The sequence below is a fragment of the Drosophila melanogaster genome, chromosome 2R (genome assembly GCF_000001215.4).
Source record: "Drosophila melanogaster chromosome 2R".
In the NCBI taxonomy this organism is placed as follows: domain Eukaryota; kingdom Metazoa; phylum Arthropoda; class Insecta; order Diptera; family Drosophilidae; genus Drosophila; species Drosophila melanogaster.
In genome coordinates, this window is record NT_033778.4 from 8,962,918 (window position 1) to 8,987,146 (window position 24,229).

At 45.5% G+C, this 24,229-nt stretch overlaps 2 protein-coding genes across 4 annotated transcripts; both read right to left on the bottom strand.

Moving 5' to 3' along the window:
* Positions 1 to 246: 246 nt before the first annotated feature.
* spab (space blanket) lies at positions 247 to 5,267 on the bottom strand. The gene is made up of 6 exons (NM_136590.2): positions 5,238 to 5,267; positions 2,299 to 2,617; positions 1,442 to 1,568; positions 860 to 1,088; positions 698 to 803; positions 247 to 638 (listed from the first exon to the last, which is right to left on the bottom strand). The coding sequence occupies exons 2-6, from the start codon at positions 2,557 to 2,559 to the stop codon at positions 624 to 626; spliced, it is 738 nt and encodes a 245-aa protein (NP_610434.1). The 5' UTR covers positions 2,560 to 2,617; positions 5,238 to 5,267; the 3' UTR covers positions 247 to 623.
* Positions 5,268 to 6,428: 1,161 nt separating this feature from the next.
* flz (filzig) lies at positions 6,429 to 22,983 on the bottom strand. Of its 3 annotated transcripts, none has more exons than NM_136591.5 (7): positions 22,010 to 22,983; positions 8,508 to 12,527; positions 7,948 to 8,134; positions 7,695 to 7,879; positions 7,511 to 7,626; positions 7,327 to 7,446; positions 6,429 to 7,265 (listed from the first exon to the last, which is right to left on the bottom strand). In NM_136591.5, the coding sequence occupies exons 1-7, from the start codon at positions 22,239 to 22,241 to the stop codon at positions 7,101 to 7,103; spliced, it is 5,025 nt and encodes a 1,674-aa protein (NP_610435.4). In that variant the 5' UTR covers positions 22,242 to 22,983; the 3' UTR covers positions 6,429 to 7,100. The 3 variants fall into 3 exon arrangements, with proteins under 3 accessions (NP_610435.4, NP_001286221.1, NP_001137622.1); NM_001299292.1 differs by having other exon boundaries at positions 7,948 to 8,332; NM_001144150.2 differs by having other exon boundaries at positions 7,948 to 8,191; positions 22,010 to 22,658.
* Positions 22,984 to 24,229: the final 1,246 nt, after the last annotated feature.

The following is a 24,229-nucleotide window of genomic DNA, read 5'->3' on the forward strand; positions in this document are numbered from 1 at the left end:
GGTCATAAGACTTGGTGCTTTCGCCACATCAAAAGTCTTCTATGTTGTTCAGGTGCATTCGTCACTAGTTTATAGGTGCGTCTAGTTGTGTTTTTGTTTTACTAAAATTTGAACTTGTTTGAACTCAATTTAATATATATATTTTTAAGAGTTAATAATATATTAGTCCCAAGAATAAATCCGTTAACTTACCTTTCTCTCATTCAAATACGAATATATTGTTACCAAATAAGTTTCAGTGAAAGTGCAGATATTTGGTAATGCTTTTATTGTATTCGATTTACATTTAGACGTGAAACGATTTAATTGTTGCTTAAGTATGGTAAAACTGCATTGGAATACTCTTCTTTCTGCTATTAACATTGAATGCCTCAGTCAGTATATTTGGAGTCTCTACTAAAAACACATCTAGATGTCTAAGATCGTTTGAGTAATAGCAAATATTCATATGCAGATTATAGAAATACAAATGCTCTAAGCTATAGCAATTTGACCTTGATATGTATTTGTTTAACAACTTGATATGTTTCAATATTGAAGTAATTCATACTCAATCCAATTCAATTGCTGTTTGGCTACTTTCCTTCGGTTTAATGAGCTTTGCTACCCGAGAACTGCGATCTTCAGTTGCGTCGATGCTGTACGGGAATATAATATAACTCAAATTCGTATTTTTGTTTTTGGACTATATCCATACCTCTGCTCCGACCATATCTACACAGTCGAAGGCATCGCGAAAGTAGCCACAGCTCAGCTTAATGGCTGCCCGGTGGTGCAAACGCTGCTGTTGACAGCACATTCCGCTGGAAAGTGGGACAGTTAGACCTGAATTGGGCTTATCAGCGCTATGCGGACTCACTTGATCACCTGGCAGTCGCTGCTGCTGCTGCACTCGCTGCCCAGCGGTTGCCTCTCCTTCGCTCCGAATATACCCTCCAGCAGCGACGTGGATCCTCCCGATTCCACGCTCGGCTCACACCGCCACGCTCCCTCCTGGGGGACCAGCATGCAGGAGCTGCCCTGCGGACAGTCCGCATGTCCCTGGCACAGATCTCGCTGACGCCCAAAGACATATACGCATTTGCCTTCTGCAAAATGATAGAGTTTATATAACATTTTTGTAATGGGTTGTAGAATAGCATCAGTTGATGTAAAAAATTTATCCTTATTTTTAAGGAAATAGTGCAATAGATAGAAAGAAACCTTTCCAACACCTTAAAGTACAATAGGCTCTTGATCCAGGTCAATAGCCAAGTAGATCCTAATGCTAGTTTCAGTCTGGTGTCCACTTTCTTTCAAATGTTTTAATCCCATATTTAAAATTTTGTTTGTCTAGGATGATTCCAAGTATTGTCTCATTAGCTATTGTCAGCATTAGCTATTCCAAGTGTAAGTGAGTGGGTTGGGTCACAGCGGACCAAGTGCAATTAGACCAACTTACCGCCGTATGTGCTGACGCAAACTCCGGAAGGACAGCAATCGTCGTTGAGGAGGCAGGGTCGGTCGGCACAGGGCGTGTCCTCAATCAGCGGCTCCACGATTCCGTAAACTTCGGTCTGTTGGCGCATCTGTGGGGAAGGTCGAGTGCGGTGGCAATTAGTGTGGCATTTGTTGGGCGCACGGTGCGTATGCGCTATATGTATATCCCCTTACTGCGCTGCAGCAGTTGGTTGGCTATCAATAACGCTGACACTCGTTGCGCGTTAATTAATTTGAGTTTCAGCGCGAACTCTGAAATTTCCGTTGATTGAAACCATTGATCCAGTGGGCCAATAAAACCATACAAGCATACGGGTTCCAATTTCAAATTGCTGCAAAACACGGCGCCAGACGCCTTCGGATATTTGTGGCACGCCCACACGGCGTATGCGTTTTCAGATGTGTTCGAGTGGTGCGATTTTTATTGAGTTTGGGAGTCGCCTCTAGCTGCTTAAGCCAGGAATCTTTTTTCCATGCATTAAAAGATTGCCATTTTTCAAGAGCACACATTCATTTGAATTTTAAAATCGTATGCTCAAAAGATTGTTTTTAAATCAGAAAGTAAAAGAGTTTTTTTCATGCTTTTCTAATAAATTAAAATTACTTGAAATAAAACTAAATCTTGAAAATTGTCCTGTCTGTTGGTTTAGACAATTTACAATCGAAATAGCTTTTCAGCCTTCCTTTAAAAACTTCGTTAGATAAACGAATCCATTTTCCTAGCTGCAGACATTGCCCATCATCCCGTTTTACTGTACACATACCCTGTAGTTTCGTCCTGCAAATACCTGCAATCACAACCTCCACTCATGCACTCACCTGCTGCGGCGGAGGATGCGGCTGGTGCTGCTCCTGCTCGACGGCGCCATAGGGGCCCAGGTATTCGTCAAGGCCCAGATCAGCGGCTCCGGAAAACGGGGCTCTGCGGTGCATCAAGTTGCGCGATTCCCGGCCAAATAGGGCGCGCTGCCAGGCGTTTCCGGATGCGAACGAGGATGCGGACGCCGCGAGCGAGGGGTCCAGCTGGTGGGCCAGGCCCAGGAGCAGCAGCATGGCTGCCCACCTCGGAAAAATGCTCATAGTGGTCACGTTAGTACATCATCACTAGTGGAAAGCCCGCTCTCCTTCTCCCGATGAACTGTGAAAATGGAAACCGAGTACACGCTTAATTAAAACGTATGCCCGCCCAGGAGTCGATTGCTGACCTCCGGGAGGAGCAAACTTCCGTGTTCAAGCGCTCGAGTGGAGCGTGGGGCATATAAATCTCTGTCTTCCAGCTCAGAATCGCATCAGCGGTTCTATTAACGTTTTCCCGGCAAATATCCCCGTCGGGCAGCTCATTAAAATTGTCGGCTTGCTTTTAGCGTTATTATATTACCGGCTGTGCCTTAATTTATGTATTCTCAGACTTGGTTCACTCTCGTGTCTCCATTTGTATGGCCTGATGAAAGGCTCACATATAAAGTCGGTGGGTAACAATAAATTATGCAATTTTAGCATATTGCCTACTTTTGCACGTTAGCTTAATAAGCCATCAACCAAATAAGCAAAAATCGTTAATGTATGCCGAAGGTATAAGTTAAGAATCGTTAAAAATTAAAGGAAATGGAAACTTAGCTTATTCAAGTATTTCATTAAACTCAATTAAAGATGCACATTTAAAGAATATTCATATTTGCAAGTTTTAAAAGGAAATTATAATACATGTGAAAGTTGAGCCTGCCTGGGAGAACACGAAAGCTCAAAGTGAATTTTCCTTTCATTTGCTAAATGTTGTTAATTGTATTCAGTTTCGTGATGACTTCCCCCAGGAAAAGTAATTAAAACAATTTATGCAAAAGCTTCTAGCAAACGAATGAACAGTCTCAAACAGCTTTTAAATAACTTCTAATGTGGGTTACGTTATGCGTACTAAGTCGACTTAGTGGTAACTGTTCGTCCCTCAACTGAAATAGCATCATTTTGGCCTTAAAATAGAATCGAGCTAGATTGTTATATATAATTGCCTACTTATTGGGGTGGCACTTTGTAGCTGCACAGACGACCTTGATACTTTTGGCTTGATTTAGACCTTCTTTGGACGGTCGATTGACAACAGTTGTTAACACTCATCCATTAATAAGTTAGTGGGTGAAAGGCAATGGGTTCACCGAAGGCCAGGGAAAATATTTTCCGGCTGTCACACGAATATCCGGCGTGGGAGTGCAATTTCATTAATGTTCCTGCCTTCGAAGGCGGTTCAGGCCAATGTGGTTGACTAAACAAACGCGGAGTCCCTTTATGATTCTCCTTTAGCATTTTTATAATTACTTTCTCACACTTTCACTGGACGCGGCTCGTCAAAGTTCTTGTCGTCCCAGTTCGCGGGTTTGTTGCCAAGCATTTTGACCTTTTGGTTGCCGAGGACAGGAGTCATCCATAGCCTGTTATTAAATCTTGACTAATTGAGTTTCAGCCCAAAAAGGGCGTCCTGTTTTTTTAACCCGTTAGGGAAATTGAAATTGATCCATGTGTCTTTCGTCCTTTAATTTACCAAAGTGCTCATGCTTGCGACGTGACTTCTTTATCCGCTGCTAAATACTTCTAATTGCATTGGGCCACTGGAAAGTTTTGCAATTAGTATTTCTTCTATAGTTACAAATTCTCCGAAACTTTGCCAATGATTGGAAGGTGGCTTTAGTTTGGAAGCACTTTGGCGATGAGTCGATAAAAGTTCCTTAATTGAGCATAAACTTTACCTTTTCCGAGAATTATGCTTGCTGCGAACCTTGGCCCTTACAAATAAGATCCTTTGCTGTGATCATTGCGATAAATATTCTATTGAAAGGGCTAATGTATTTCTTAGAAGGGAATATAATCAGAAGGTACACCAGATGCCATGAAATATACAATTGTTTATATATCCATCTGTATGTCTGTCTGTCCGTATGAACTATTAGATCATGGGAACTATTAAAAGTTGGAATAAGTAATCATTCATATTGAAGCGATGAAGTTGGCATGTCTGTCATGCGTCGCATTTCTATTGCAGAATATAAGTCGGAAAGGACAGAATTGGACCACTATATTATATAGCTGACAAGTTAAAATTTGCAAAATGTATTACTAAGGATATCAAAGAAATACTAGATTCGTTGTTTCTGATCATAAAGTCTTCTCTTGGGAATGCATCAGTTTTGTTAAGTATACAAGATGTACATATATAAGATGCGAATAACCTTGGGATTGCCAAGGTTCTGAAGTGTGCTAAAAAAAAACTTATATGCATGATCTCCACGGACAAATCAACATTTCTTATACCTGCTTAAGCAATCGTATTTAAAAGCAACAAGTTTAGTGGAAAGCAATTCAACTCGACAAAGCACCACTTTACGCCATACCAGATAAAAATGATCAAATGAAAGGGATCAAATCCCAGCCGAATTAGCTCTAACTAACGCACTGTGCCGGTAATGGCATTCCATTTTGTGGCATATCCAGTTCCATATCTACGCTTTAGCCTGAACTCAACCACTCAATTCCACCTACGCTCGACCCACTTTAAAGTGCGAAAAAACGGTTCGCGGTGGAAATTAGACCATGATTTGCCGTAGTTGACTGCGACACGCCCGTGGATGCACTTAAAGTGCAGGTGCACAGTTGTCCTGCGCCATTCCATGGGCAGGAAGGAGTTGGTTATACCAATACACGTGTCAACTTTCACTTTCGCCGCACGCGAACGGGGTGGAGGGATGGGGTCCTTATGGCGCACAACATACCTGCTGGCTGGGCGTCCTGTCGGCTACTGAATGTCTGAAATGGCTCAAACAACACCTGTCGGCTAGCTGCCGGAAAGGAGCTTTTTGGCTACGAAGCTTTTAGTTGGATTTTTATGAATTAAGTGTGTTTGTGGCGCAGTCAAAGCTCCTAGGATTCAGTTTTAATGGAGTCTCCCCTCCGCCCGCACCATACCCCGTGTATGTGTGTTTTGAGTTTTGGCTGCGGGAGTTTCGGCCATGACGTCACTGTGATTTGTGGCAGCGGTGCAAAATTAATGAGCCTCCTCTTGTTACCAAAATGGGATCCTTGATTCGGAGTGGCTGTCCTGCAGGCAAATCTGTTAAATGGAAAACACGCAATTTGCTTGCCCCAACGAGATAAAAAGAGTCTGCCCTCCAGGACATTCCGTGCATCAGGATAATGAGAGCTGTATGCTCATGCCACTCACTCTTCGCTCTGAATGTTCGATGAGGAAATGATTTTGGCCACGTGGAGTGGAAATAGCGTTGCACTTGTGTGTACTTTGTATAATTAATTTACGTTTATTTGCCAGTAAATTATGTTTAGTGCTGCACGAGATGAGAATGATCTGTATTGAATGTTAACAACATCTTTAGTTAACTTAGATTTTATTTCAAATAGAATAAAAGTTATTGCTCAAAGACTGGTTTTCAGTTTAGTTTTTAAAATATACGTTATTGGTCAGGGACTACATATAATATAAAGATTTATCTCTTAACAGTGAATTACTCACACATGATATAATATTTAGGGACACAAATTATGGAATAAATAGCTGGTAAAATGCTAACAATTCTGTGTGATTAAATAGAATAATGAAGATGGTGCCAAAGGATTGTGGCTTTAGTGTCGATTTAGCAGCAGCATTGACATCTGGAGAAGCTGAAACAGAAGCTCCCAGGCGCAACCACATACAATATTCCCAATGGGGAAAAGCTAGGGCTGACTGAAGTGGCAACTTTCAAAAAAAGGAGAGCAAGCTCGCGTGGCGGAAATTGCATCAAGGCTACAGCTCAGTTTATGTCAAGAATTCCACCGCTCTTTGAGTTTTGTAAAGCTGACATTCAATGCTAAAATACATACATAAAAGTTTAACCTTTAGTTACTTTTAAGGCTAGCTACTGGAGAAAATTCTGAAATCATAGTTTACAAATGCAACCCCTTTGTTTGTTTTTACTAAAATGTATGTCGTTTATTTCGATTTTTTTTCGATTGGTTCGTTCACTTAACAATTAACATATTTAGATAAAAGAATTAATAATATAAATCGATAAATTAGTAAATTCAATTGAACTAAAAACATTTGCTCTCGCTCTCATTTGAACATAACAACAATTTGCCTATGAAGATAACAATTTTTTTAGTTGAATCAAACGCACAAATCGTCGCGCTTCCTCACGTCACGTCACATAAATAAATAAATAGTCAAATAAATAGGCTTAGAACTAGAATAAATATGTCTTATCCCTACGTTTTGCAATCAGCGTAATTCTCATTCAGACTCTACAAGTGTTAGGCACGCGTACTCAAAAAAACGAAATCTGCAGTCATCCTCAAGCGAAATGTCGCTAACTCGGAATGTGGAAATACCCGGCGAATGTCGTTTGAAATGCTGCAGTTGATTTTCTATTAAGCTAATGAAATGATGGTAGCATGGAGGGGGTTCGAGGAAGGGGTCCGAAGATGCGACGTCGCAAAGGATGAGCCAACTTTCCCACGCTTCTAGCCGCGACTCTTAAAACTCTACGTTCTATTTACACTTGGTGCTCCTGCCTCAGCAGTTAGTTGGCGCTGGCCATCTCTGGGATGGGGAGAAACTTGAAAACTGTGGAGGCGACTACCTATTTCACGCCCGTTATGCTGCGCAGCCACGGCTTGTAGAAGGTGGTGCGCATATAGACACCTGGCAGATACGGCGCCGCACACTTGATGCCGTGGGAAACGGTTCCGGCCAACTCGTAGCGTCCATCCGGTCGTTGCAGCACCAGCGGACCGCCACTGTCGCCCTGTCGGATAGTGAGACGGATTAGGGTACATTTTCAAAAGAAAAGAGTTCACCGAGCTTACCTCGCACGAGTCCTTTTGTCCGTTGGCATAGCCGGCGCACAGGAAGGAGGTGAGAATCTTCTTGTTGTGTCCAGCGGTGTGGAACATCTCCTGGCAAACGCTGTTCTCGATAATCGGCACCTAATTTAAATTAGCCCCGGGTCAGTTCGCAATTTAAAGGACACTCTGTTCACTGCGTGCTTACCTGCACCTCCTGGAGAACGGAGGGAACTCCACCTCCGTACTTAAGGCGTCCCCATCCCGTCACTGTCGCCATGCGTCCAGTGAAGTCCGCCACATCATTGGGCATGCAAATGGGCACTGTTGGCGAAAAGAGGAATAGATTAGCCCTTACTAAAGTATACATATGTATATGATATGAAACTCACCTATATGGGTATCGAATTGCACTGGACTGTCCAGTTCCAGCAGGGCCAGATCGTTTTCAAACGTGGCTGGATCGTACTGCCGGTGGACAATGACGCGCTTGACATTCTTGGTCACTGAACGCTTGCTCTCCAGGTCGCCGGAAATGTCAAACTCGCCCATAACAGCCACCAGAGAGGCCAGGAATCTGCGGAGGATTCAAATGAAATCCCTGAATTAAGCCCACCAAAACCATAAGTTTGAGTAATAGCTTACCCAGGCTGACAATGGGCGGCGGTGATGACGTAGCGGCTGGTGATTAGGACGCCGCCGCACTTGTTCTTGGTGAATAGGCCCAGCCAGGTGGACTCCCGGACGAGGACCTGCCAGGGGTAGGCGCCGAAGGTGGAGCCCTTGCCTCCGACAATGCGGCCGGACTTGACATGGGGCCGTACACCGCACTCTGTTGATGGGGAGTGAAATGCGAGGTTAGGAGTGGGGAGTGTTCGAGAAGTCGAGTCTGAGAGTTGGGGAAGCATAGAACTGGTGGGACAATTGAGTGGAGGGGGAGTGGAAAAGGGGCACTAGAACTAGGAGGGGGTTTCTTTATGGGAATTGGTCTAGGTGGTCTTCTGATTACGCCGCTTGTGCTTGCGGCGTGCTATATTTTTGGATGAGTCGGAAATACAATGGAGGATTAGGATTGAGGGTGCGGTGAGTTAGATGCGCGAGCGATTAGGAACAGGTGAAGGGCAGGTGAGAGAACAAGAAATAGAGAGAGAAAGACAGTTGTTTCGGGTCCATGCTAGTCCATGCTACATTCAGTCCACACTTACGAATCTTCCGACCGTTGGCTCCGCCGTACGAGCTCAAAGTAGCTCCTTGGTCAATCTCGTTGTCGCTGGGATTCGGGTTAACGTCCTCTTCGTCCTCCTCGTCCACGATCTCGTCGTCCGCCGGTCTAGCCGAACTAACGGTCGTGGTCTTCACGGTACTGCTTACCCTGCGAGTTGGCTTCTTGGTCGCCGGTCTCCGAGTGGTGGTGGTTACCTTTGCGGCAACGGTGGTGCGACGCGTAGCGGGCTTGCGAGTGGTGGTGCTGACAGCGGAGGTCTTCTTGTTGGGAGCCTTTGTCGTGACCCGGGTGACTGGTTTCTTTGTGGTTACCTTGGGCCTGGTTGTGGTGGCTGTCCTCACAGGCTTCCGTGTGGTTACTACTCTCACAGGCTTGGCAGTTCCTCCTGCTCCGGCTTGGTAGGTGGCCACGGTCTTGTTGCTTCCCGGCTCTTCGATCATATCGGCCAGGGCCTCAAAGTTACCCTGCAGCGAGGCTACCAATTTGTGAACCAGGGTGTGCATCTTGTCCTTGAGCACCACATCCTCCACAAAGGCGGGTGTGGAGAGGTCGAGATCGCTGGTCACTGCGCTGGAGGCAGCCGACATGTTCAGATTGGGGTTCCTTACCGGCGGGAAGTTGACGAAATCATTGGGCGACGTGTAGGTTTCCTCCATAACATTCTGGCCCACTTTCTCGCCGGGAACTGAGAAGGCGGGATACGAGGGCGTTGGCCCGAAGTATCCTGGGAATGCTGGCTTGTCATCGGAGGGCACTGCGTAGACGGCCTCTGTGGTGGATTGCGTGAATGCCACATGGACGGGGCTACTGCCAAAGTATCCGGGATCCTTGAAGTCGTTGGAACTTACTCCCTGTACTCCCGGTCTTCCGGTCACATAAGAACTTGTGCTGGAGGCCAGCTTGTTGCTATCGTCGCTCAAAGAGCTGTAGGTCACAAGATTTATGGCAGTGGGCTTGGGCGTAATGAGCACCGTCGGTCTGGGAGGTTTGGGTGTTCCATTGATCTGGACGAAGCCAGGCTTCTTATGGCCATAGCTACCACTGCTGGTTGGTCTATGGGCGTAAGCGGGCGTCGATGCGGTAGCCACCAGCGGAGGCTGATAGTTGCCCGGGGTTGATCCGACAATGTTCTCCGCAGTGCTCTGGATGAAGGCATCCAGCTTGTCGTCCGCCATGAACAGTGGTGGCACATTGTCATAGTGGTAATCAACGGTGGCTGGGGGTCGTGGGGTACTGGGTCCGGTCACATAGCTGGTGGAAATGGGCTTGGCCGTTGACGGCTTCCTTCCTGGTGAACTAGCGTGCTGCTCGTTGTAGTTGAGAGACGGCATCGGCGCCAACTGATCGTAACTTGCGGATGGAGCCGAGGGCTGGTCGTACTGGCTGGGAGGAGCATCCGGCTTGTCGTAGTTGAGAGAAGGAGCAGCTGGCGCAGGAGCTGCGGCAGTTGTCTGTTCGTATCCCGCAGGGCTGGCAGGTCTGGGGTATCCCGTCTGCTCTTGTTCCTTGTGTTGAGTTGCCGATGGCTTCTTAATCTGAATGTGTGTGATGGGCGACTCGGGTACCTTATCGTATCCATTGGACACTGGCTTTCTTGTGCTATGTTCGCTGATCTTCTCTTGGTTGTAGGCACCGGCACTTGGCTGTGGCTGAGGTTTCTTCTTGGTGCTCTCGCCGCTGATGGGTCTCTTCACGGCAGGTCGCTTGGTACTGGGCTTGGGTCGGGGCCTGGGACTGGCCGTCACCAGGACAGGTCGCTCCGAGGAAGCATCACCCTGGACAGCGTCATACTGAGGCCGCTGTGCTGGCGCAGGAACAGCAGTTGGTGGCGAAACATAGCCAGAAGTGGTCTCCGATTGCTGATAGCCATTCGAGGTCTCATCCATCTGCTCCTGGACTTTGGTGGTGTGCGAGGACACGGATACTTCGGGGGGCACTTGAGCCTGGTAGTCACCATTTCCGGGCTGCGGGTTATAGTGCTGCATTGTCACCATTCCAATGTAGGAGGCCACTGGGCGATTCTGCTTATTGGCATTGGTTGTGGGGCGCACGTAAGTTGGCTGCGGCTCCTCCGTTTGGACCGTTGACAACTTCTGGTAGGTGGATTCAGTGCTCGCCTCGTAGGAGTCACTGCTCATCTGGCCATAACCAGCTGCAGTGGCCGGAAGATTTCCCTCCTCCTCCATATAAGACATATCCACTGGATAGGCAATGCCCATCACTGGCATCTTGTTAAACTCCGAAGTCTGTGGAGCAACTGGAGCCTCGGCATCGTGGTAACCATTGGCCGGCATCGTATGGTCCTCCAGCACAGCGGAAACATCTTCTCCGTATCCAGGACGTGCGGTGGGCATCTCAGCAGACTGACTGACAGCAGCGGAGGCATCCTGCTCATCTGAAACCTTGTCGTAGAAAGACTCGTAGTTAACTGTGGTGGTGTAACCGTAATCAGACTGCGAGTCCGACTCCTGGACCTTCTCCGACTCGTTCTCCTGGTAGAAGGTCGGATTTTGGGCTGCTGGCTCAGTCTGAACCACTGCTGCTCCAGGATATCCATATGATGGGGTCTGCTGGCTCACAACATTATAGCTGGGACCATGACTGGTATTGTTTAGCTGCAGGATGATGGACTCGATAGAGTCTACGTGGGTGGTAATTGACGAAACAGTGGTGGGACTATTATGACCTGTCGTTGGACGTTTCGCACTAGTGCTGGAGGAAATGTAGCTCTGCTCAGCAGGTTGCTGTTGCTGTTGCTGCTTCGGTGGTTCTGCGTACACAGGTTGGGGGCCATAGCCAGTGGAGAATTGCAGATCCTCCACGAGATCGGCATCTGCTCCGGGGTGGGTGATGTCACTGTGCGTGAACTCGCCACCGTCCAGGATCAAGTGGTTGTGGTGGTGGTTGTTTGTGGACTGGGCAGGCTTAGGGCTTGGCTTAGGTTTCGCCACCTGCTGTGGCTTCTGTTGGATGGGTCGCTTCATGCTCTCCGCCAGTTGGGGAACTGGTTTCGGCTTGGCTTTCTGTGTGGGCTTTGGAGTGGGCTTCTGCGTGGCCTTCTGAGTGGTCTTCTGAGTGGGCATTTGAGTTGGCTTGGGTTTCGGTTTTTGGGTGGCTGCTGGCGTCGAAGACACCTCTTCGAAGGAGTTGGACTCAGAGCTCGTTTGATCCTGCAATCCACTGGTGATCTTGGTGGGCACCTCGGTGGTAAAGACAATATGATGGTCATCCGCATGCTCAGGTGGCAAGGTGCTTAGCACCTGCATTACGAAGTCATCGTTTTGAGGCGGCGAAGAGGGTGAGTTGATGGTTACGGAGTGCTTGTGGACGTGGAAGTTGGGTGGCTGGACGGGCTGTTTGTTGATCTTCTGAGTGGTCTGATCGTTGGAGGCATCTGCTGGTTGGGAGGGCTCCTGCTCAAATTCCACACTGGCGGAGGAGGACTGCGACTGAGTGGCCTCGGTGGATGAACTGCTGGTAGGATACGCATTCTCATCCCTTACGGGCTGCTCCGACTCCGACTGATACTCCTGCTGCTGCGGCTCATCGCCGTAGGCTCCGTTGGGTGGACTGATGCTACTGCTGCTGTCCAGTTGCTGGTACACCTTGTCCAGGTTCTGCTGATCGTAGATGTTCTGCGACGGCTGCTGTGCCACCTGCTCCTCGCTCAATGACTGTTGCTGTTCGCCGTAGCTTTCGAACGAGGATTGGGCTGCTGACTGCTGGAGCTTCGTCTGCTGCTGGTGCTGCTGGAAGTAGGCGTTCTGCGCCTCGTTAATCAGCGTGCTGGCCAACTCGTGGGTGGGCGGGATCTGGCAGCAGGCGCCGAAGAGGAAGCCGTCCATGCAGGCGCCCACCACCTCGCCACCCCGCTGTGCGCACTCGTGGTTAAACATGCAGATGGTGGGTCCATTGGCCCGTGGATCCGAGCTGGGCAGCGTCTTGGTGGCACGGCAGTGCTTCGGTGTGATGCGATAGCCCCCAAAGAGCTTGCGACCACCTGTTCAAGTAGCAGAAAAAGAGATAGTCATTAGGAAATTATTCATAAATGAGAAAATTATAATTACAATTCATTGAAATTAGTAGATGAATTCAACGGCTCACTTGTTCGTGATAAACCTTCTTTGCATGCTCGAATATTCCTTGAAGCGGGCGCAATGAATTTCCCCAATTAGAGATTCGATTTCAAATTACCCAGATTTTCAAACAGATTTCGCTTGCCAATAACCACAAAGCCAACTGTCAAATTCCCCTCGGCCAAAGCTTAATTAACATTTCATTCGGGCATCTCTTCTTGGCTCAACTGTAGTTGATTGGATTATAAGTGGAGGGGGTAGTGAAAATGTGGGAAATTCCTTAAATGAAAGTGACAACGCCGTGCAGGCACATCTATAATAATGGCTCTTTTCAGTGCTAATTGTGACAAACAGCCTTGGGCAAACATCAACAGCAGCCGCCACACAAACCTAGACTATAAAGTATATAAACTCAATTAACAGTCGCCATATTTTCCCTGTTCTCTGGGCACTGAACCCGCCGAAAACCACTCCGAGACCACCAAGTGAAAGTGGCCCTGGCTGGCAAGCCCAAGTGCTCAGGCTCATAGCAGCCACTCGGATGTCAAGGTTCATCTGCGGCCCAGGTGTGGGCAATGCTCTTGAGAGCATTTCCACCTCATTTGCCAAATGCCTTTTCAGTTGAGGAAAATGGAGAAAGGTTAACTTGGGCTAACTTGCGGTCTTCAGACACTTTCGGGAGCCTTGGGAAAACTATCTTATAAATGCACATATCGAATATTACGAAAGATTAATGACTCCTCATCATATCTCCGACGGATCCTTACGGTTTGGCTCAAGTTTTACAACTGCCGTTTAGAATTTATTAGTTATTAGGTTTTATTGGCAAATGCAATAATCGTTAAAACATAACAATGACCACATATTAACACTATTTAAGGAATATTTTTAATAAAGAATATTTTGAAACTGAAGATAACTTTACTAATTTTTAATATAGTAGTGCTATTTGGAAAGTATGAGATAATGAATTTGATTTTGAGTGTGTAAAGTATCCAAACAACGCTAAAAACCGAGCATGAAATGTACATAGCTCTTGATGTATGCAATCAAATTGATTTTGGCAGCAATTAAAACAGAAGTGGGAAAGCAGTGCCCGCCGACTGCTGACGGGTTTACGCTGACAAATTAACACCTTGCAGACACTCCACTTGCTCCACTGGCGTTCCACTGGTGGCCCCAATCCACATTGCGGACTGTGTCAATGTTTGGTCGTGAAATTGGAGCATAGGAACATGGGCCCAGTGCAAACACGGCCGGCGAACTAGATTCGGAGGCTTAGTGGCAATTAGTTCGTCGCTAATTAAATGAAAATCAGAAGGTAACGAAACCGAAATTGCAGGGAATGGCCTGAAATGGAGGCAATCATGACTCAAGCCGATCGAAATTATGCCGGACACGTAGTGCCAGTGAAAGTAAAGCAAAGTCAAGTGTATTGCTCAAAATGAAGAGAAAAAGTAGTGAAAGATGTAGTGCAAAAGACGCCATTAGAATAGCAGTCAAAATATCTTCGTACATACTACATAATTGGGTAAAAGTGATAGTGTTTCTGCAGCTTTTCTTTTTCATTTCTCTATTTTCGCTCTGGCTGGCCGTTCATCTCTACAAAGCGATTTCGTCTCTTCTTCGCGTCTACTACTTCTAATAAAATAATAATAATTCGTTTGTGGCTTTATATTTGCAGACATTTCGCCTTTTTACGATTAGACACTCAAGAGCTCTTAAGTATTCTTCCGCAAATTGTTAAAGACGAACGCAAACACAGAGCGAAAGAGAGTCTCCGAAGAGACGTGAGAAAAGCCTCGGGCGGCTGAAGAAAGAGCCGATTAACAGAAGAACGGCTCTTACAGAGGCCCTATGCTCACAACCACATCCAGTTAACAGAGCTAACAGAGCCACGAGACTTCAATCTCGAGTTGCGGAGTCAATGAATTAATTACCGACCCGGGGCTGACTTAATGAAGTTTGGCAGGCAGCACGACCAACCAGGGATAATTATGCAGTTTAACATAGTTTATTTGATCTGGGCCGAGCAAATTGACTGCTGTACTACATGATTATGCAGTTTGAAAGTTACCCTCTAACTATATGCTGTAAAATCACGCTTTTACAGTGGTAAACCTCTTTTTTTAGTTGGTAGAAATCTGAGAATTTAATTAAAAAGTTTTTCTTTTTCAGTGACTAGCTGAATTTATTTTGAACGCGTTAAAGCAAATAATGATATTAAGATTATTAGCAAATCTGTTTAATTATAAAACCTAAACCCGGAAAGCAACATACGCCAAATTATTTTTTGTATCCCATATTTTTCAAGGACACGTTTTGGTAGGTAGGTTCCACTGTACATGGAAGCGTGTTAATCGTTTCACTTTAAGATTACATAGACCCTTGTTCAGCCAACACCTTGGAGGCGTCGATTCAGTAAGTATGTAAATCAATAAACAAATCCCCCGCACCTGCCGCATGCCACATTGAGATGCCGGATTGTGTTCTGCCAATTCTCTGACCCTAATTGGCGGATCGAGAAATTCGAGTCGATGCACCATAATCGCAGGCGTTTCGTGTGGCGCATGCAAAATAGGTTACAGCATCGCAGCTGAGAAACACCTGAGCTACATCACCGAATCCATACACACTCACACACACAGACACGAAGGCGAACGAAAGTGTGTCAAACGCCTGAATAAATTCGCGCCGCTTTAAAAAATTTTTCGGTGCTTATCAGAAGGGGGGACCAAGATCGGAAAATACGAACGGGGAAGCAGCTGCAAAATGAGATAACAAGTTTGCCTCTCCGCCGACAAAAGAGTCGAAAAAGTCACTGGCAATGCCATTAATCATCCGAGAAAATTGGTCCCATAGCCGAATTCTGAGGCATGCCCCATGCACGGCACTGTGTCACTTGGCCCTTGGGGCGCTATATCTATATATATATATATTTATATATGTATATATATACAGAAGGTATCCATCCACATACATATGGACTTACTATATATGTTCTTGCTTTTGGCCAACGAAACAGTTATCGTTCCGTGCAGTGAAATTTATGCGCAAGCCGCGGAATGGAAATTAATTAAATCATGAGTATGATGCCGATGCCGATGCCGATGCCAATGCGATGCTGATGCTGGCCAAGATCGGCAGAAGAGAGCTGCTCTGCTTGGCATCGCGCTGCTCCGAGATTTCGTAGAACTTGTTTTTATGCCCGATCTCCGACTGACCACCGACCGTTCGACGTGCCGGAGTCCGAAGAATGTAAACAAACGGGGCGCTTTAACGGTAAATGGAAAATTATTATCGATCAATTAGCCCAAGACTGCAAAAAGTTAAAAAATAATATAACAACTTTCTTGCCCCAACATGCATCCCCACGTGTATCGTGCACACAGATCACTCTGGGATTGGGGCATCTCGCATCTTGGCCAGTTTTGCATTCAACGAATCTTGCTCTAATTGCGATGTGAAAGTGTTAAGTATTCCTGATCCGAATTGGCACAAGTTACTAACCGATCGCAGGCAATGCCAGTCAAGTGAAATCGCGGAATCGAACAAAAAGAATGTGGTTAGCAATTTCAAAATTAGAGTTCCTTAAAATAGCGTGATCGTAAATAAGCATACGCACTCAGAAAAATTGAAAACGAAAAAAAAACCGATATCAGTGGCATCAATCATTCTCATAAGAAGAAACCTTCTTGATTTCGAGACGAAAACGATCTTAATGTTTATATTTTCAGACGGAAGCTGTATCGGGTTTAAGATTGTGGAAGAGGGACGTATAGAAGGCTGACAAAATAAGAGAGAAAGAGAGAGAAAATTGAGAGCAAAGTCATCTGCAATTTGAGAATGATTCGTTCTCGATCTGAGTACGCTGAGCTTGATTCCATCTTGGCTAGATTTTGAGATCAGAATTCTGAAATCATGATTGTTAAGAAGCTTCTCTTCTTGTGGATGTATAGAGTTTGGGATACTGAATCAATAAATAAGTCAACGACGTATGTATGTGTTTCAACTTCATAAAAGATTCCAAATGCAAGACCTATTCCCGAGTGATTTCCATGGTACAATTAATTAGAGAAACTCTTACTATCGACAGACAAAACTTCCCAAGCGATTTATTGGCCGCAGAAAAGCCCCATCCGATGGCCAGCGGATGATGGCGACGAAGAGGAAAAAATAACCAATGTCACTTTTCATGGAATTAGCATAAAACATCTTTTCATTCATCCCAAGTTAATTTCACTTTTCCTAGACAAAAGCGAAGAAAAACTGTTTACTCCCCATGAATCGCTTCATTTGGGCTACTAATTATGACTTTGGTTGGTGGAAGCGAGAGTGGCGAGTGCAGTTTACCAGAAGTTTGTGCTATCTTTTTGCCTTTGAGTTTATGTTTTTAGTTATTTTGCTTTTTATTCATTTTAATGGGCTTTCCGTGCGGCTGTGCGTCGGTAGAGATATCTTTCCGCGATGTCATCACGCAAGAAGCTTTGGTTTCCCGCCTTGCGTGAGAGAAATGGAAAGTTTCCTTGCCAGTCTTGACCTTTCTGGTCTTTGTGGGCCTAAACAACCATTTGGCCAACCGATGCGATCCCACTCCACATGCCTGCCGATCCGCAACCGAACACACCCATTAATCGCATTGTAATTGAATTGCTGGGGTGTGGGGTATGGGCTTGGATCAGCATAAACATAACCCGCTGCATGCTCTACTACGCTCTCTGCGAATTGGACTGTGGCGTGCGCTATATAACTAGGCCCGGCTATAACCGATTTGCACGCGAACTCCCGAGCTTGGGAGCCACCTTGAATTACATAAAATTGGATTTGAAAGTCGCTGCGATCTCGGCGCGTATACAATTTCCATCGATTTGCTCCGATCTGCTCGAGTGTCGCCATGGCGAATCGGGCACAGCCTCGCAGCATCTCATTCGCATTCCCAATCCGACTGCCATTCCCAATGTCCACTGACCACTTCGTGGCCATGGTTCCTCGTCCGTCGCAGCGGCGTAAATTGTAACAGTGACCCAAATAAAATTGCGGCGACGGGCGACCAAAAAGACCGGTAAGCTAACAGTGAATGTGCCAGTGCCAGTGCCAAGCTGTCTGTCTCCACTGGCACTAGTGCGCTGGCCGCAGGTGTAGGTACGAATTTTACGCATGCAATTCTAATGGCAACCGTAATTTCCACTGGCCAAACCAGAAATATTTAAGTCAACCTTCCACAGAGATGAGCAGCACCCTAACTACACTCTGCTTTCCAAGCAGACAAGATGTCCTACATTTGCAGCTCTATAATATTTGATTAATTTATTTATTATTATTTAATGTGCTCTTTGAATCAGAAATTACCAATCAAAATCAATAAATAAAGTAAGACTAAGCAGACATTTAAATAAAATTTAAATAAAGTTCTAATGACTTTGCGGTTTGATTTCACAAGTTGAGAAATTTGTTTGCTTAGCCAAGCGGTCAAATGTGGGCAGTTTAGCAGCCGCAAGACCACAAATAAAAATTATTTCTTGGTTCGTGGTTTTGTGGGTAGTACTTCCTATTTCCCGGTGGCATAACTTGGGTGCTCCTCACGTGGGCAGCGCTGTTGGCCGTAATAAGAACGGTAATCACACGGTGTCAACCACGCGGCCAACTCAGCTTAGTCCGATTCAGCTGGAACAGGTTCCAAGTGGTGGGTTCAGCAGCGTTTTGCAAGACGAGATACTATTTTCTGGGTGGCAGCCCAGCTGGAATCATTTAGAGGCGGTTTCATTCGCCACTGTTACATGTGTGCCCACGACTTTGTGCTGTTTTCGTTACTGTTACCGTTTTTGTTACTATTATTATTTTATTTGGCGGTCACTTTTGCCAGGTCATGGTGCTCTGGTCCCTGATTGTTCGGACCGAACAATGGATGGCCGGAAAAGATTCAATTTGGTGAAAATTGTGCACAATGGGAAATTTATTGAACGATTTGCGAGTGACAAAAGATTTGCGGCGAGGATGAATCGCTACCGATCGAAGCCTTTTGCCAACCAATTTGCTGGCGAATCATTTCAAATGCGATGAGCTGCTGCAAAGAGGCAGTGTGAATGGGCAGTGAAAGTTGCTTGGCCGCAATAAATGACATCATTTTTGGCAAAAGACCCGATTCCCATTCGAATCCCCATCGATACCCAACAGCACAGAGAGCCGACAATGTCTTCGGAAACGGAGAAGCCGCAAAATCTTCCAGCCTTTTTATGGATGCACAGAGATCGGGCCAAACTTTAATGCGTTGCGTTGCCGTCGATTTCCATGCGAAAAGCCAACCAGCAAAGAATCTGTGCTGTCATGCAGCGGAAGCCAGCGCAGAGCGTAGCATTTCACTTTCACCGCCAAACATGTCAAAACAAATTCGAAGTTCGCCGTCTATTTCCTGTTAGACGGCGCATCCCATAACTCGGCTCTTTCGGTTTGAGCCGTGTTGACAGCTCGATAACTGGTAACTACTCGTCACAGCCATCGATACCGACCAGTAGCACTCGAAACAATGCCGATGAGCTTGAAAGATAAGCCATCTGACTACAAATGCGTGTGAGTACCACGAAGTCACTACAATTGAGTAGCTACTGTTTCCAACTCCATTCACATCCGATTACAGTCGTACATCTGTAAGTCGAACCGAGTAGTAGTTGTTGGCTTCGTAGCTCAATCAAAATACTGATCAACATATTCGCTCGATACATTTTTTATGTTTAATTGATGGAAGTTATTCTATAGTAAAAAGCGTTCTTAAGGTCCATTTATGTGTTATTAATAACTTTTTAATCTTTAGTAGTACGTGGGTACTATTTTAATCTCATAATATACATGTGCTTATAGCATTTCTCTAAAAATTAATAACACATTAATTTGTTGTCAAACTATGTATATGTATCTGTATGTTGAAAAGGAATAATCCTTTCAACTCAGACTATTCTTCAGTTCACATCATTTAGCCCATATGAGAGGTTCTACTGTAGTTTCACTCGGGTGCTCGGCGTTAGGAAGTGCAATCCATATTCGGCCCAGGTGAAATGCTCCCCGGCACTCGATGTTCATGATCTGTCACAGTTTTAATGCGATTGCGTTAAGTTTATGAAGTGTAAAATGGCTGTGGGAAAATGGTTTCAGCCCACTCGGCGGCCCCGAAGAAAGTCAAATGTCGCTTTCACATTAATTGCATGTGGCGGAGGGCAGAAGTCGAAAATATGTGGAATTGGTAGTCGAAATTTGCATAGTCCGAGAATCTTGGCCCGAGTGTATAACGTATAACGGGCCGACAATTAGCCAAACGAGAAGAAAAGAGTTATGAATTGATTTTTAAGTAGCCAACTGCCGAGAGCGATCAAGCTGGTGAGCTGCCGAGATCTATGTGGAGCAACAATTGACCAAGTCGATGATCGGACAGCGGTAAAAACGTGATCTTGAAATTACATCGCTGTCGAACGTCGGCCATCGAACACTGTCCATCAGTCAGCGGCAGCGGGGGTTTCAGCTCCAAGTCCAAGCTTCCTTCCCGCAGGCCGAGGCTCAAATTACCGCAAGTCAACTGCAGGCAGCGTCGACAAGTGCAGCGGAGCTCTTGGCCATGGCTAAAACCACGACTGCAGCGGCTGACAGCGACAAGAAAGCCGCACCGCAAACTGGCACACGCTTCCATCAGAATCGGTGTGGTTTGGTTTGGTGTACTGTGGTGTGCTGCGGTTTGGTTTGGTTTGGTTGCTGGGCTGCACTCAACTACTACGGCCACTGGCCAAGACATTTTCATTTCGCACGCGTTTTTCCTGAACTGCTTTCCTGGTTTTCTTTCTATGCAAACAACGCGCCTGAATAGAAATTGAAAATTGTTTTACGTGTTTCGTACTAATGATCAGGTGTGTATGTGGCCGATGATTGGCATTTGCCGACTTCCACCTCGCTGACGCAGCACAGTTCTGCGATTGCTGGCTGACCAGCGGAAGTATTGATTTTCTCCTCATGGGTTTCCCTAGGTTTTCCCAAACCTTTCAGATGGGGTAAGCTAAGTCGGAAGAGTCGGGCAGGGGAACAAAGAGAATCGTTGGGAAAACGCCTCGAAGAAAAGACACTGCATCCCAAGAAGCCATTATTGTTGTGGGACCTAACTTCGGTCGACTGACGATTAGAAAAGTAAATATGCTTGGTACCCAAACTTTGTATACATTTTTAAATGCCTAAAGTGTCTTACACATTTCTGTAATGTAATCGGTTTCTATTTGAATCAAAATGCAAATATTCATTTTCGCTTTTAATTTGAAGGGTACAATAAACTTCGAAGGCTAGACAGTTTTTTTTTTTTAAAGAGGTGTTTGTAAAAGGGTATCAACGTATCAAAGGACTTGTAAAGATTGTCTGCAAATTTTGCAGCGTAAGCTGTATAAACAAAGATTCACTTTGTAAGGGCTTTGAACTTGAGGAAAGTATTGATTAAACAGGGGTATATATGCTTTCAGCTTTATAATGTTTTCCCTACAGCCATAATATCTTAACAACGTACTTATGAGTGTTTTCACCATTTTAACGATCTTAAAGAAATGAAAATGGTGTGTGAAATTTCACATATAAAAGAGTTTTGTTCCTTTTTTTCGTGCTACATAGAGGTACTGCCGACTGACGATTATCACGAATGGTTTGTTTCCCCCCTTTGATTGTGATTGTGTTTGGCTTTTTATTGAGTTTGCACCTCGACTCTTTTGTTAGCCGGCACTTGGGCTCAATCTGAATTGAATGGGCTCAGGCTGTTGTCGAATCCGAATCCGAATCGAACTAATAACCAGGTACTCTAGAAATTTGTTTCACTTTTTAAATCAGCCAAATGACCTCGACAATTAACGGCAATGGGATGCTGAGAGGCAGCACTAAACACTCGAAAGACAGTAAAAACTGTCACAAGGAAAGTCGACGGCTGTGCCTAACATCTCCGAGGTCTTTTGTGGCCGTAATGTAGCATAAAACGAACCAAATAATTGCCAAGTGCGTGGAGTGTGGAAAGTCACTCGAAGAGCACCATCTACAGCCGCAGTTTTCTGTGCCAAAGTTTTTCTGATTCATTTATTGACACAAAGGCATAGTTTTGTGCTTTTTTTGCCACGAGCATTGTCAACTTGGCCAGGCCGAGGCATTGAGTGAAAGCCCCCGTTGGTGGGGATGGGATGCGATGGCTAAGTGAGCCAAAGTGAACCAAAGTGAGGCAGCAAAAGCCACTGACACGATTCGATTTGCAGCGACATGAGCTTGCAATTTGGCAAATTGATTTTCTTTGCCTTAATTCTACATTTTATTGTGTGCTAAACTTTCTTCTCAACGCGGCCTTTCATCGGATCGATGGATCATTGCGCAGGCAAGTCAATGAGCTAAATGGTCTGTCACTTACCGCCATTCGTTTCAATTGATCTAAATCCACTTGTTGTCGGCACAAATGATGCGACTATTATTATTAAACTTGTTAAAGCGATGGAAAGTAGTTGTGGTCTTGTTGTTCTCGTCGTTGTCGTTGCTGTTCTCGTTGCTGCCATCGCCGTTGTTGTTGTTGTGGCTGCTGTTGTTGCTGGCAGTGTGCAGCGGGACAACGTCGCCGTTGAGGCCGGCGTAACCCACTTAAACATGTTTGCTGCTGGACTGCCGGACACCTGCGGGGAGTTCTTGGCCTAGACCGTCTGGCAGCTCGTTGTGATAGTGATATGCGCCCTGCTTGTTTCGAAATTGCCACCGAAAATCGGGCGTGAGTGCGAAAACAGCGTGGCAGCGAAGCGCGCTGAACGAAAGACTTAGGCGACGAACGCGAATTGAGTTGTAACTGTGTGGATCCGATTCCGATTTCGATTGAATTTAATTCGGTTTTATTGCGACGACCGCACTTTCTTTGGTCAGCTGCGAATTTACAGTTGCTCGCACCAAAACACTAACACACTGCACCACATATATAGTATCTGGGTATCGGGTATCTATATCGTGTATCTTGTATCTTGTATCAGCGACCATGCGTCCGGTCGACTGAACGCTCCGCGTGTGTCTGACTGACTGATTGCGAGTTGGCCCGAACAGCGGCCAAGATAACGGACCTTCGCCACTTTTGTGGGGAAAACTTTCACTTTAACGCGGGAGAGCGCGTTTTCAAGAGAGCCGAGAGCGGTGCGGTACGTGAGAGTATTTCCATTAGGCGTCGCTTAAATGGTAAACATTTCTAATTCGGCGTCTGCTCGGCTTCTTCTTCAGCCGCTTCTGCTGCTGCTGCTATTGCTGCCTTTGCCACCGATCAGCGATTCCTGTTTTCTCCGCCTGCTTTCTTTCGCCCAGTCGCTGCTCTTTCTCTCGGCGTCCGTACGCGTGCGCGCCTCAAACCCAACTGAATCGGTTTACAGCACGGCCTTGCGGTTAAGAGCGCTGCGCCGACCGACTTAACAGTGTCGCTCGATGTTGCCGCAGCAAGATGCGATTGCCGCTGATGCTGCCGCTGATGCTGTCGCTAATGCTGGCGCTGATGTTGATGCTGATGTTGACCCTAGAAAAACGCTGCAGCTTTCGTCTGCAGCGATCCTTGTGACCAAAGATCAAAGCCATTGCTTATCTAATGAATGGATTTTAATAAATTGATTTAAACTAAATTAAGCATTTTAATGTAAATTCAAGTTAATTCAAGCTTTTTAATGATTTTCAAAGATTACTTCTTAAAGGACATTATTTATAATAATGCAATAATAATAATATTATTTAATAAATCTAACATTGGCATGTCCGAAATTTGCAATTAATTAAAACATAATACATTCTAGATTAGCCATTCCTAAATTGACATTTTAAAGTATACATGCTGTGTTTAAAAAAAATAGAACAGTAAGCCTTTAACAAGCTCAAGAAGTTGTATCTTTAGTTACATAAATAAAATTGATGTAATGTTATAAAGTTGCTGCGAAGCCGTTAATAAATTAGTGAAGTGCATATTATCGAAGATATTATCATGGACTCTATCGCTATTATATAGTACTTAAGTTAAGCCATTGATACATAACCATAAACAGACAATGCTGAACTCCTAGTTGTGAGCATTGAAAGTACGAAATGAGATCCATGAAAATTGCATTGGCACGCAGTGGGTCAACTGAGGTTATTCCCCCTGCGAGCCAGGCAATTTGTGGCCTGCAAAACACCGGCAAAAGTTAGTGGCTAATAACGGTCATCTAACTATTTGTCCAACTGGCCATGTGGCCACGGTGACCATGCATCCACTGGCGGCCAGGAGGAGGTGCAACCTGTCGATTGGCATTTCCTTGACCCAAATTTCACTGCGCGCACATGAGACACAAAGCGGCTGGAAAATCCGGCGGCCACAGCGGTTTGTTATTGTTTGGCTTTCTTGGCTGGGCCTGACGTGGCCTGGTCGGCACTACAATGTCGGGGGTAAACGCCTGACCAGGCTGGCATGGCACTGGTGGCTGCCCAAGCGTGGACGCCGCTCCGCCATCACGATCTTTGTAGAATTTCACTTTCGTTATTGTTGTCGCCGCTCGCCGTTTTTTCTGTCCACTTAATGTTTTTCTGTATGTATATTTTTTCTGTGCATTTCTCGGTTTGTTTTTTTTGTTTATTTTCCCGT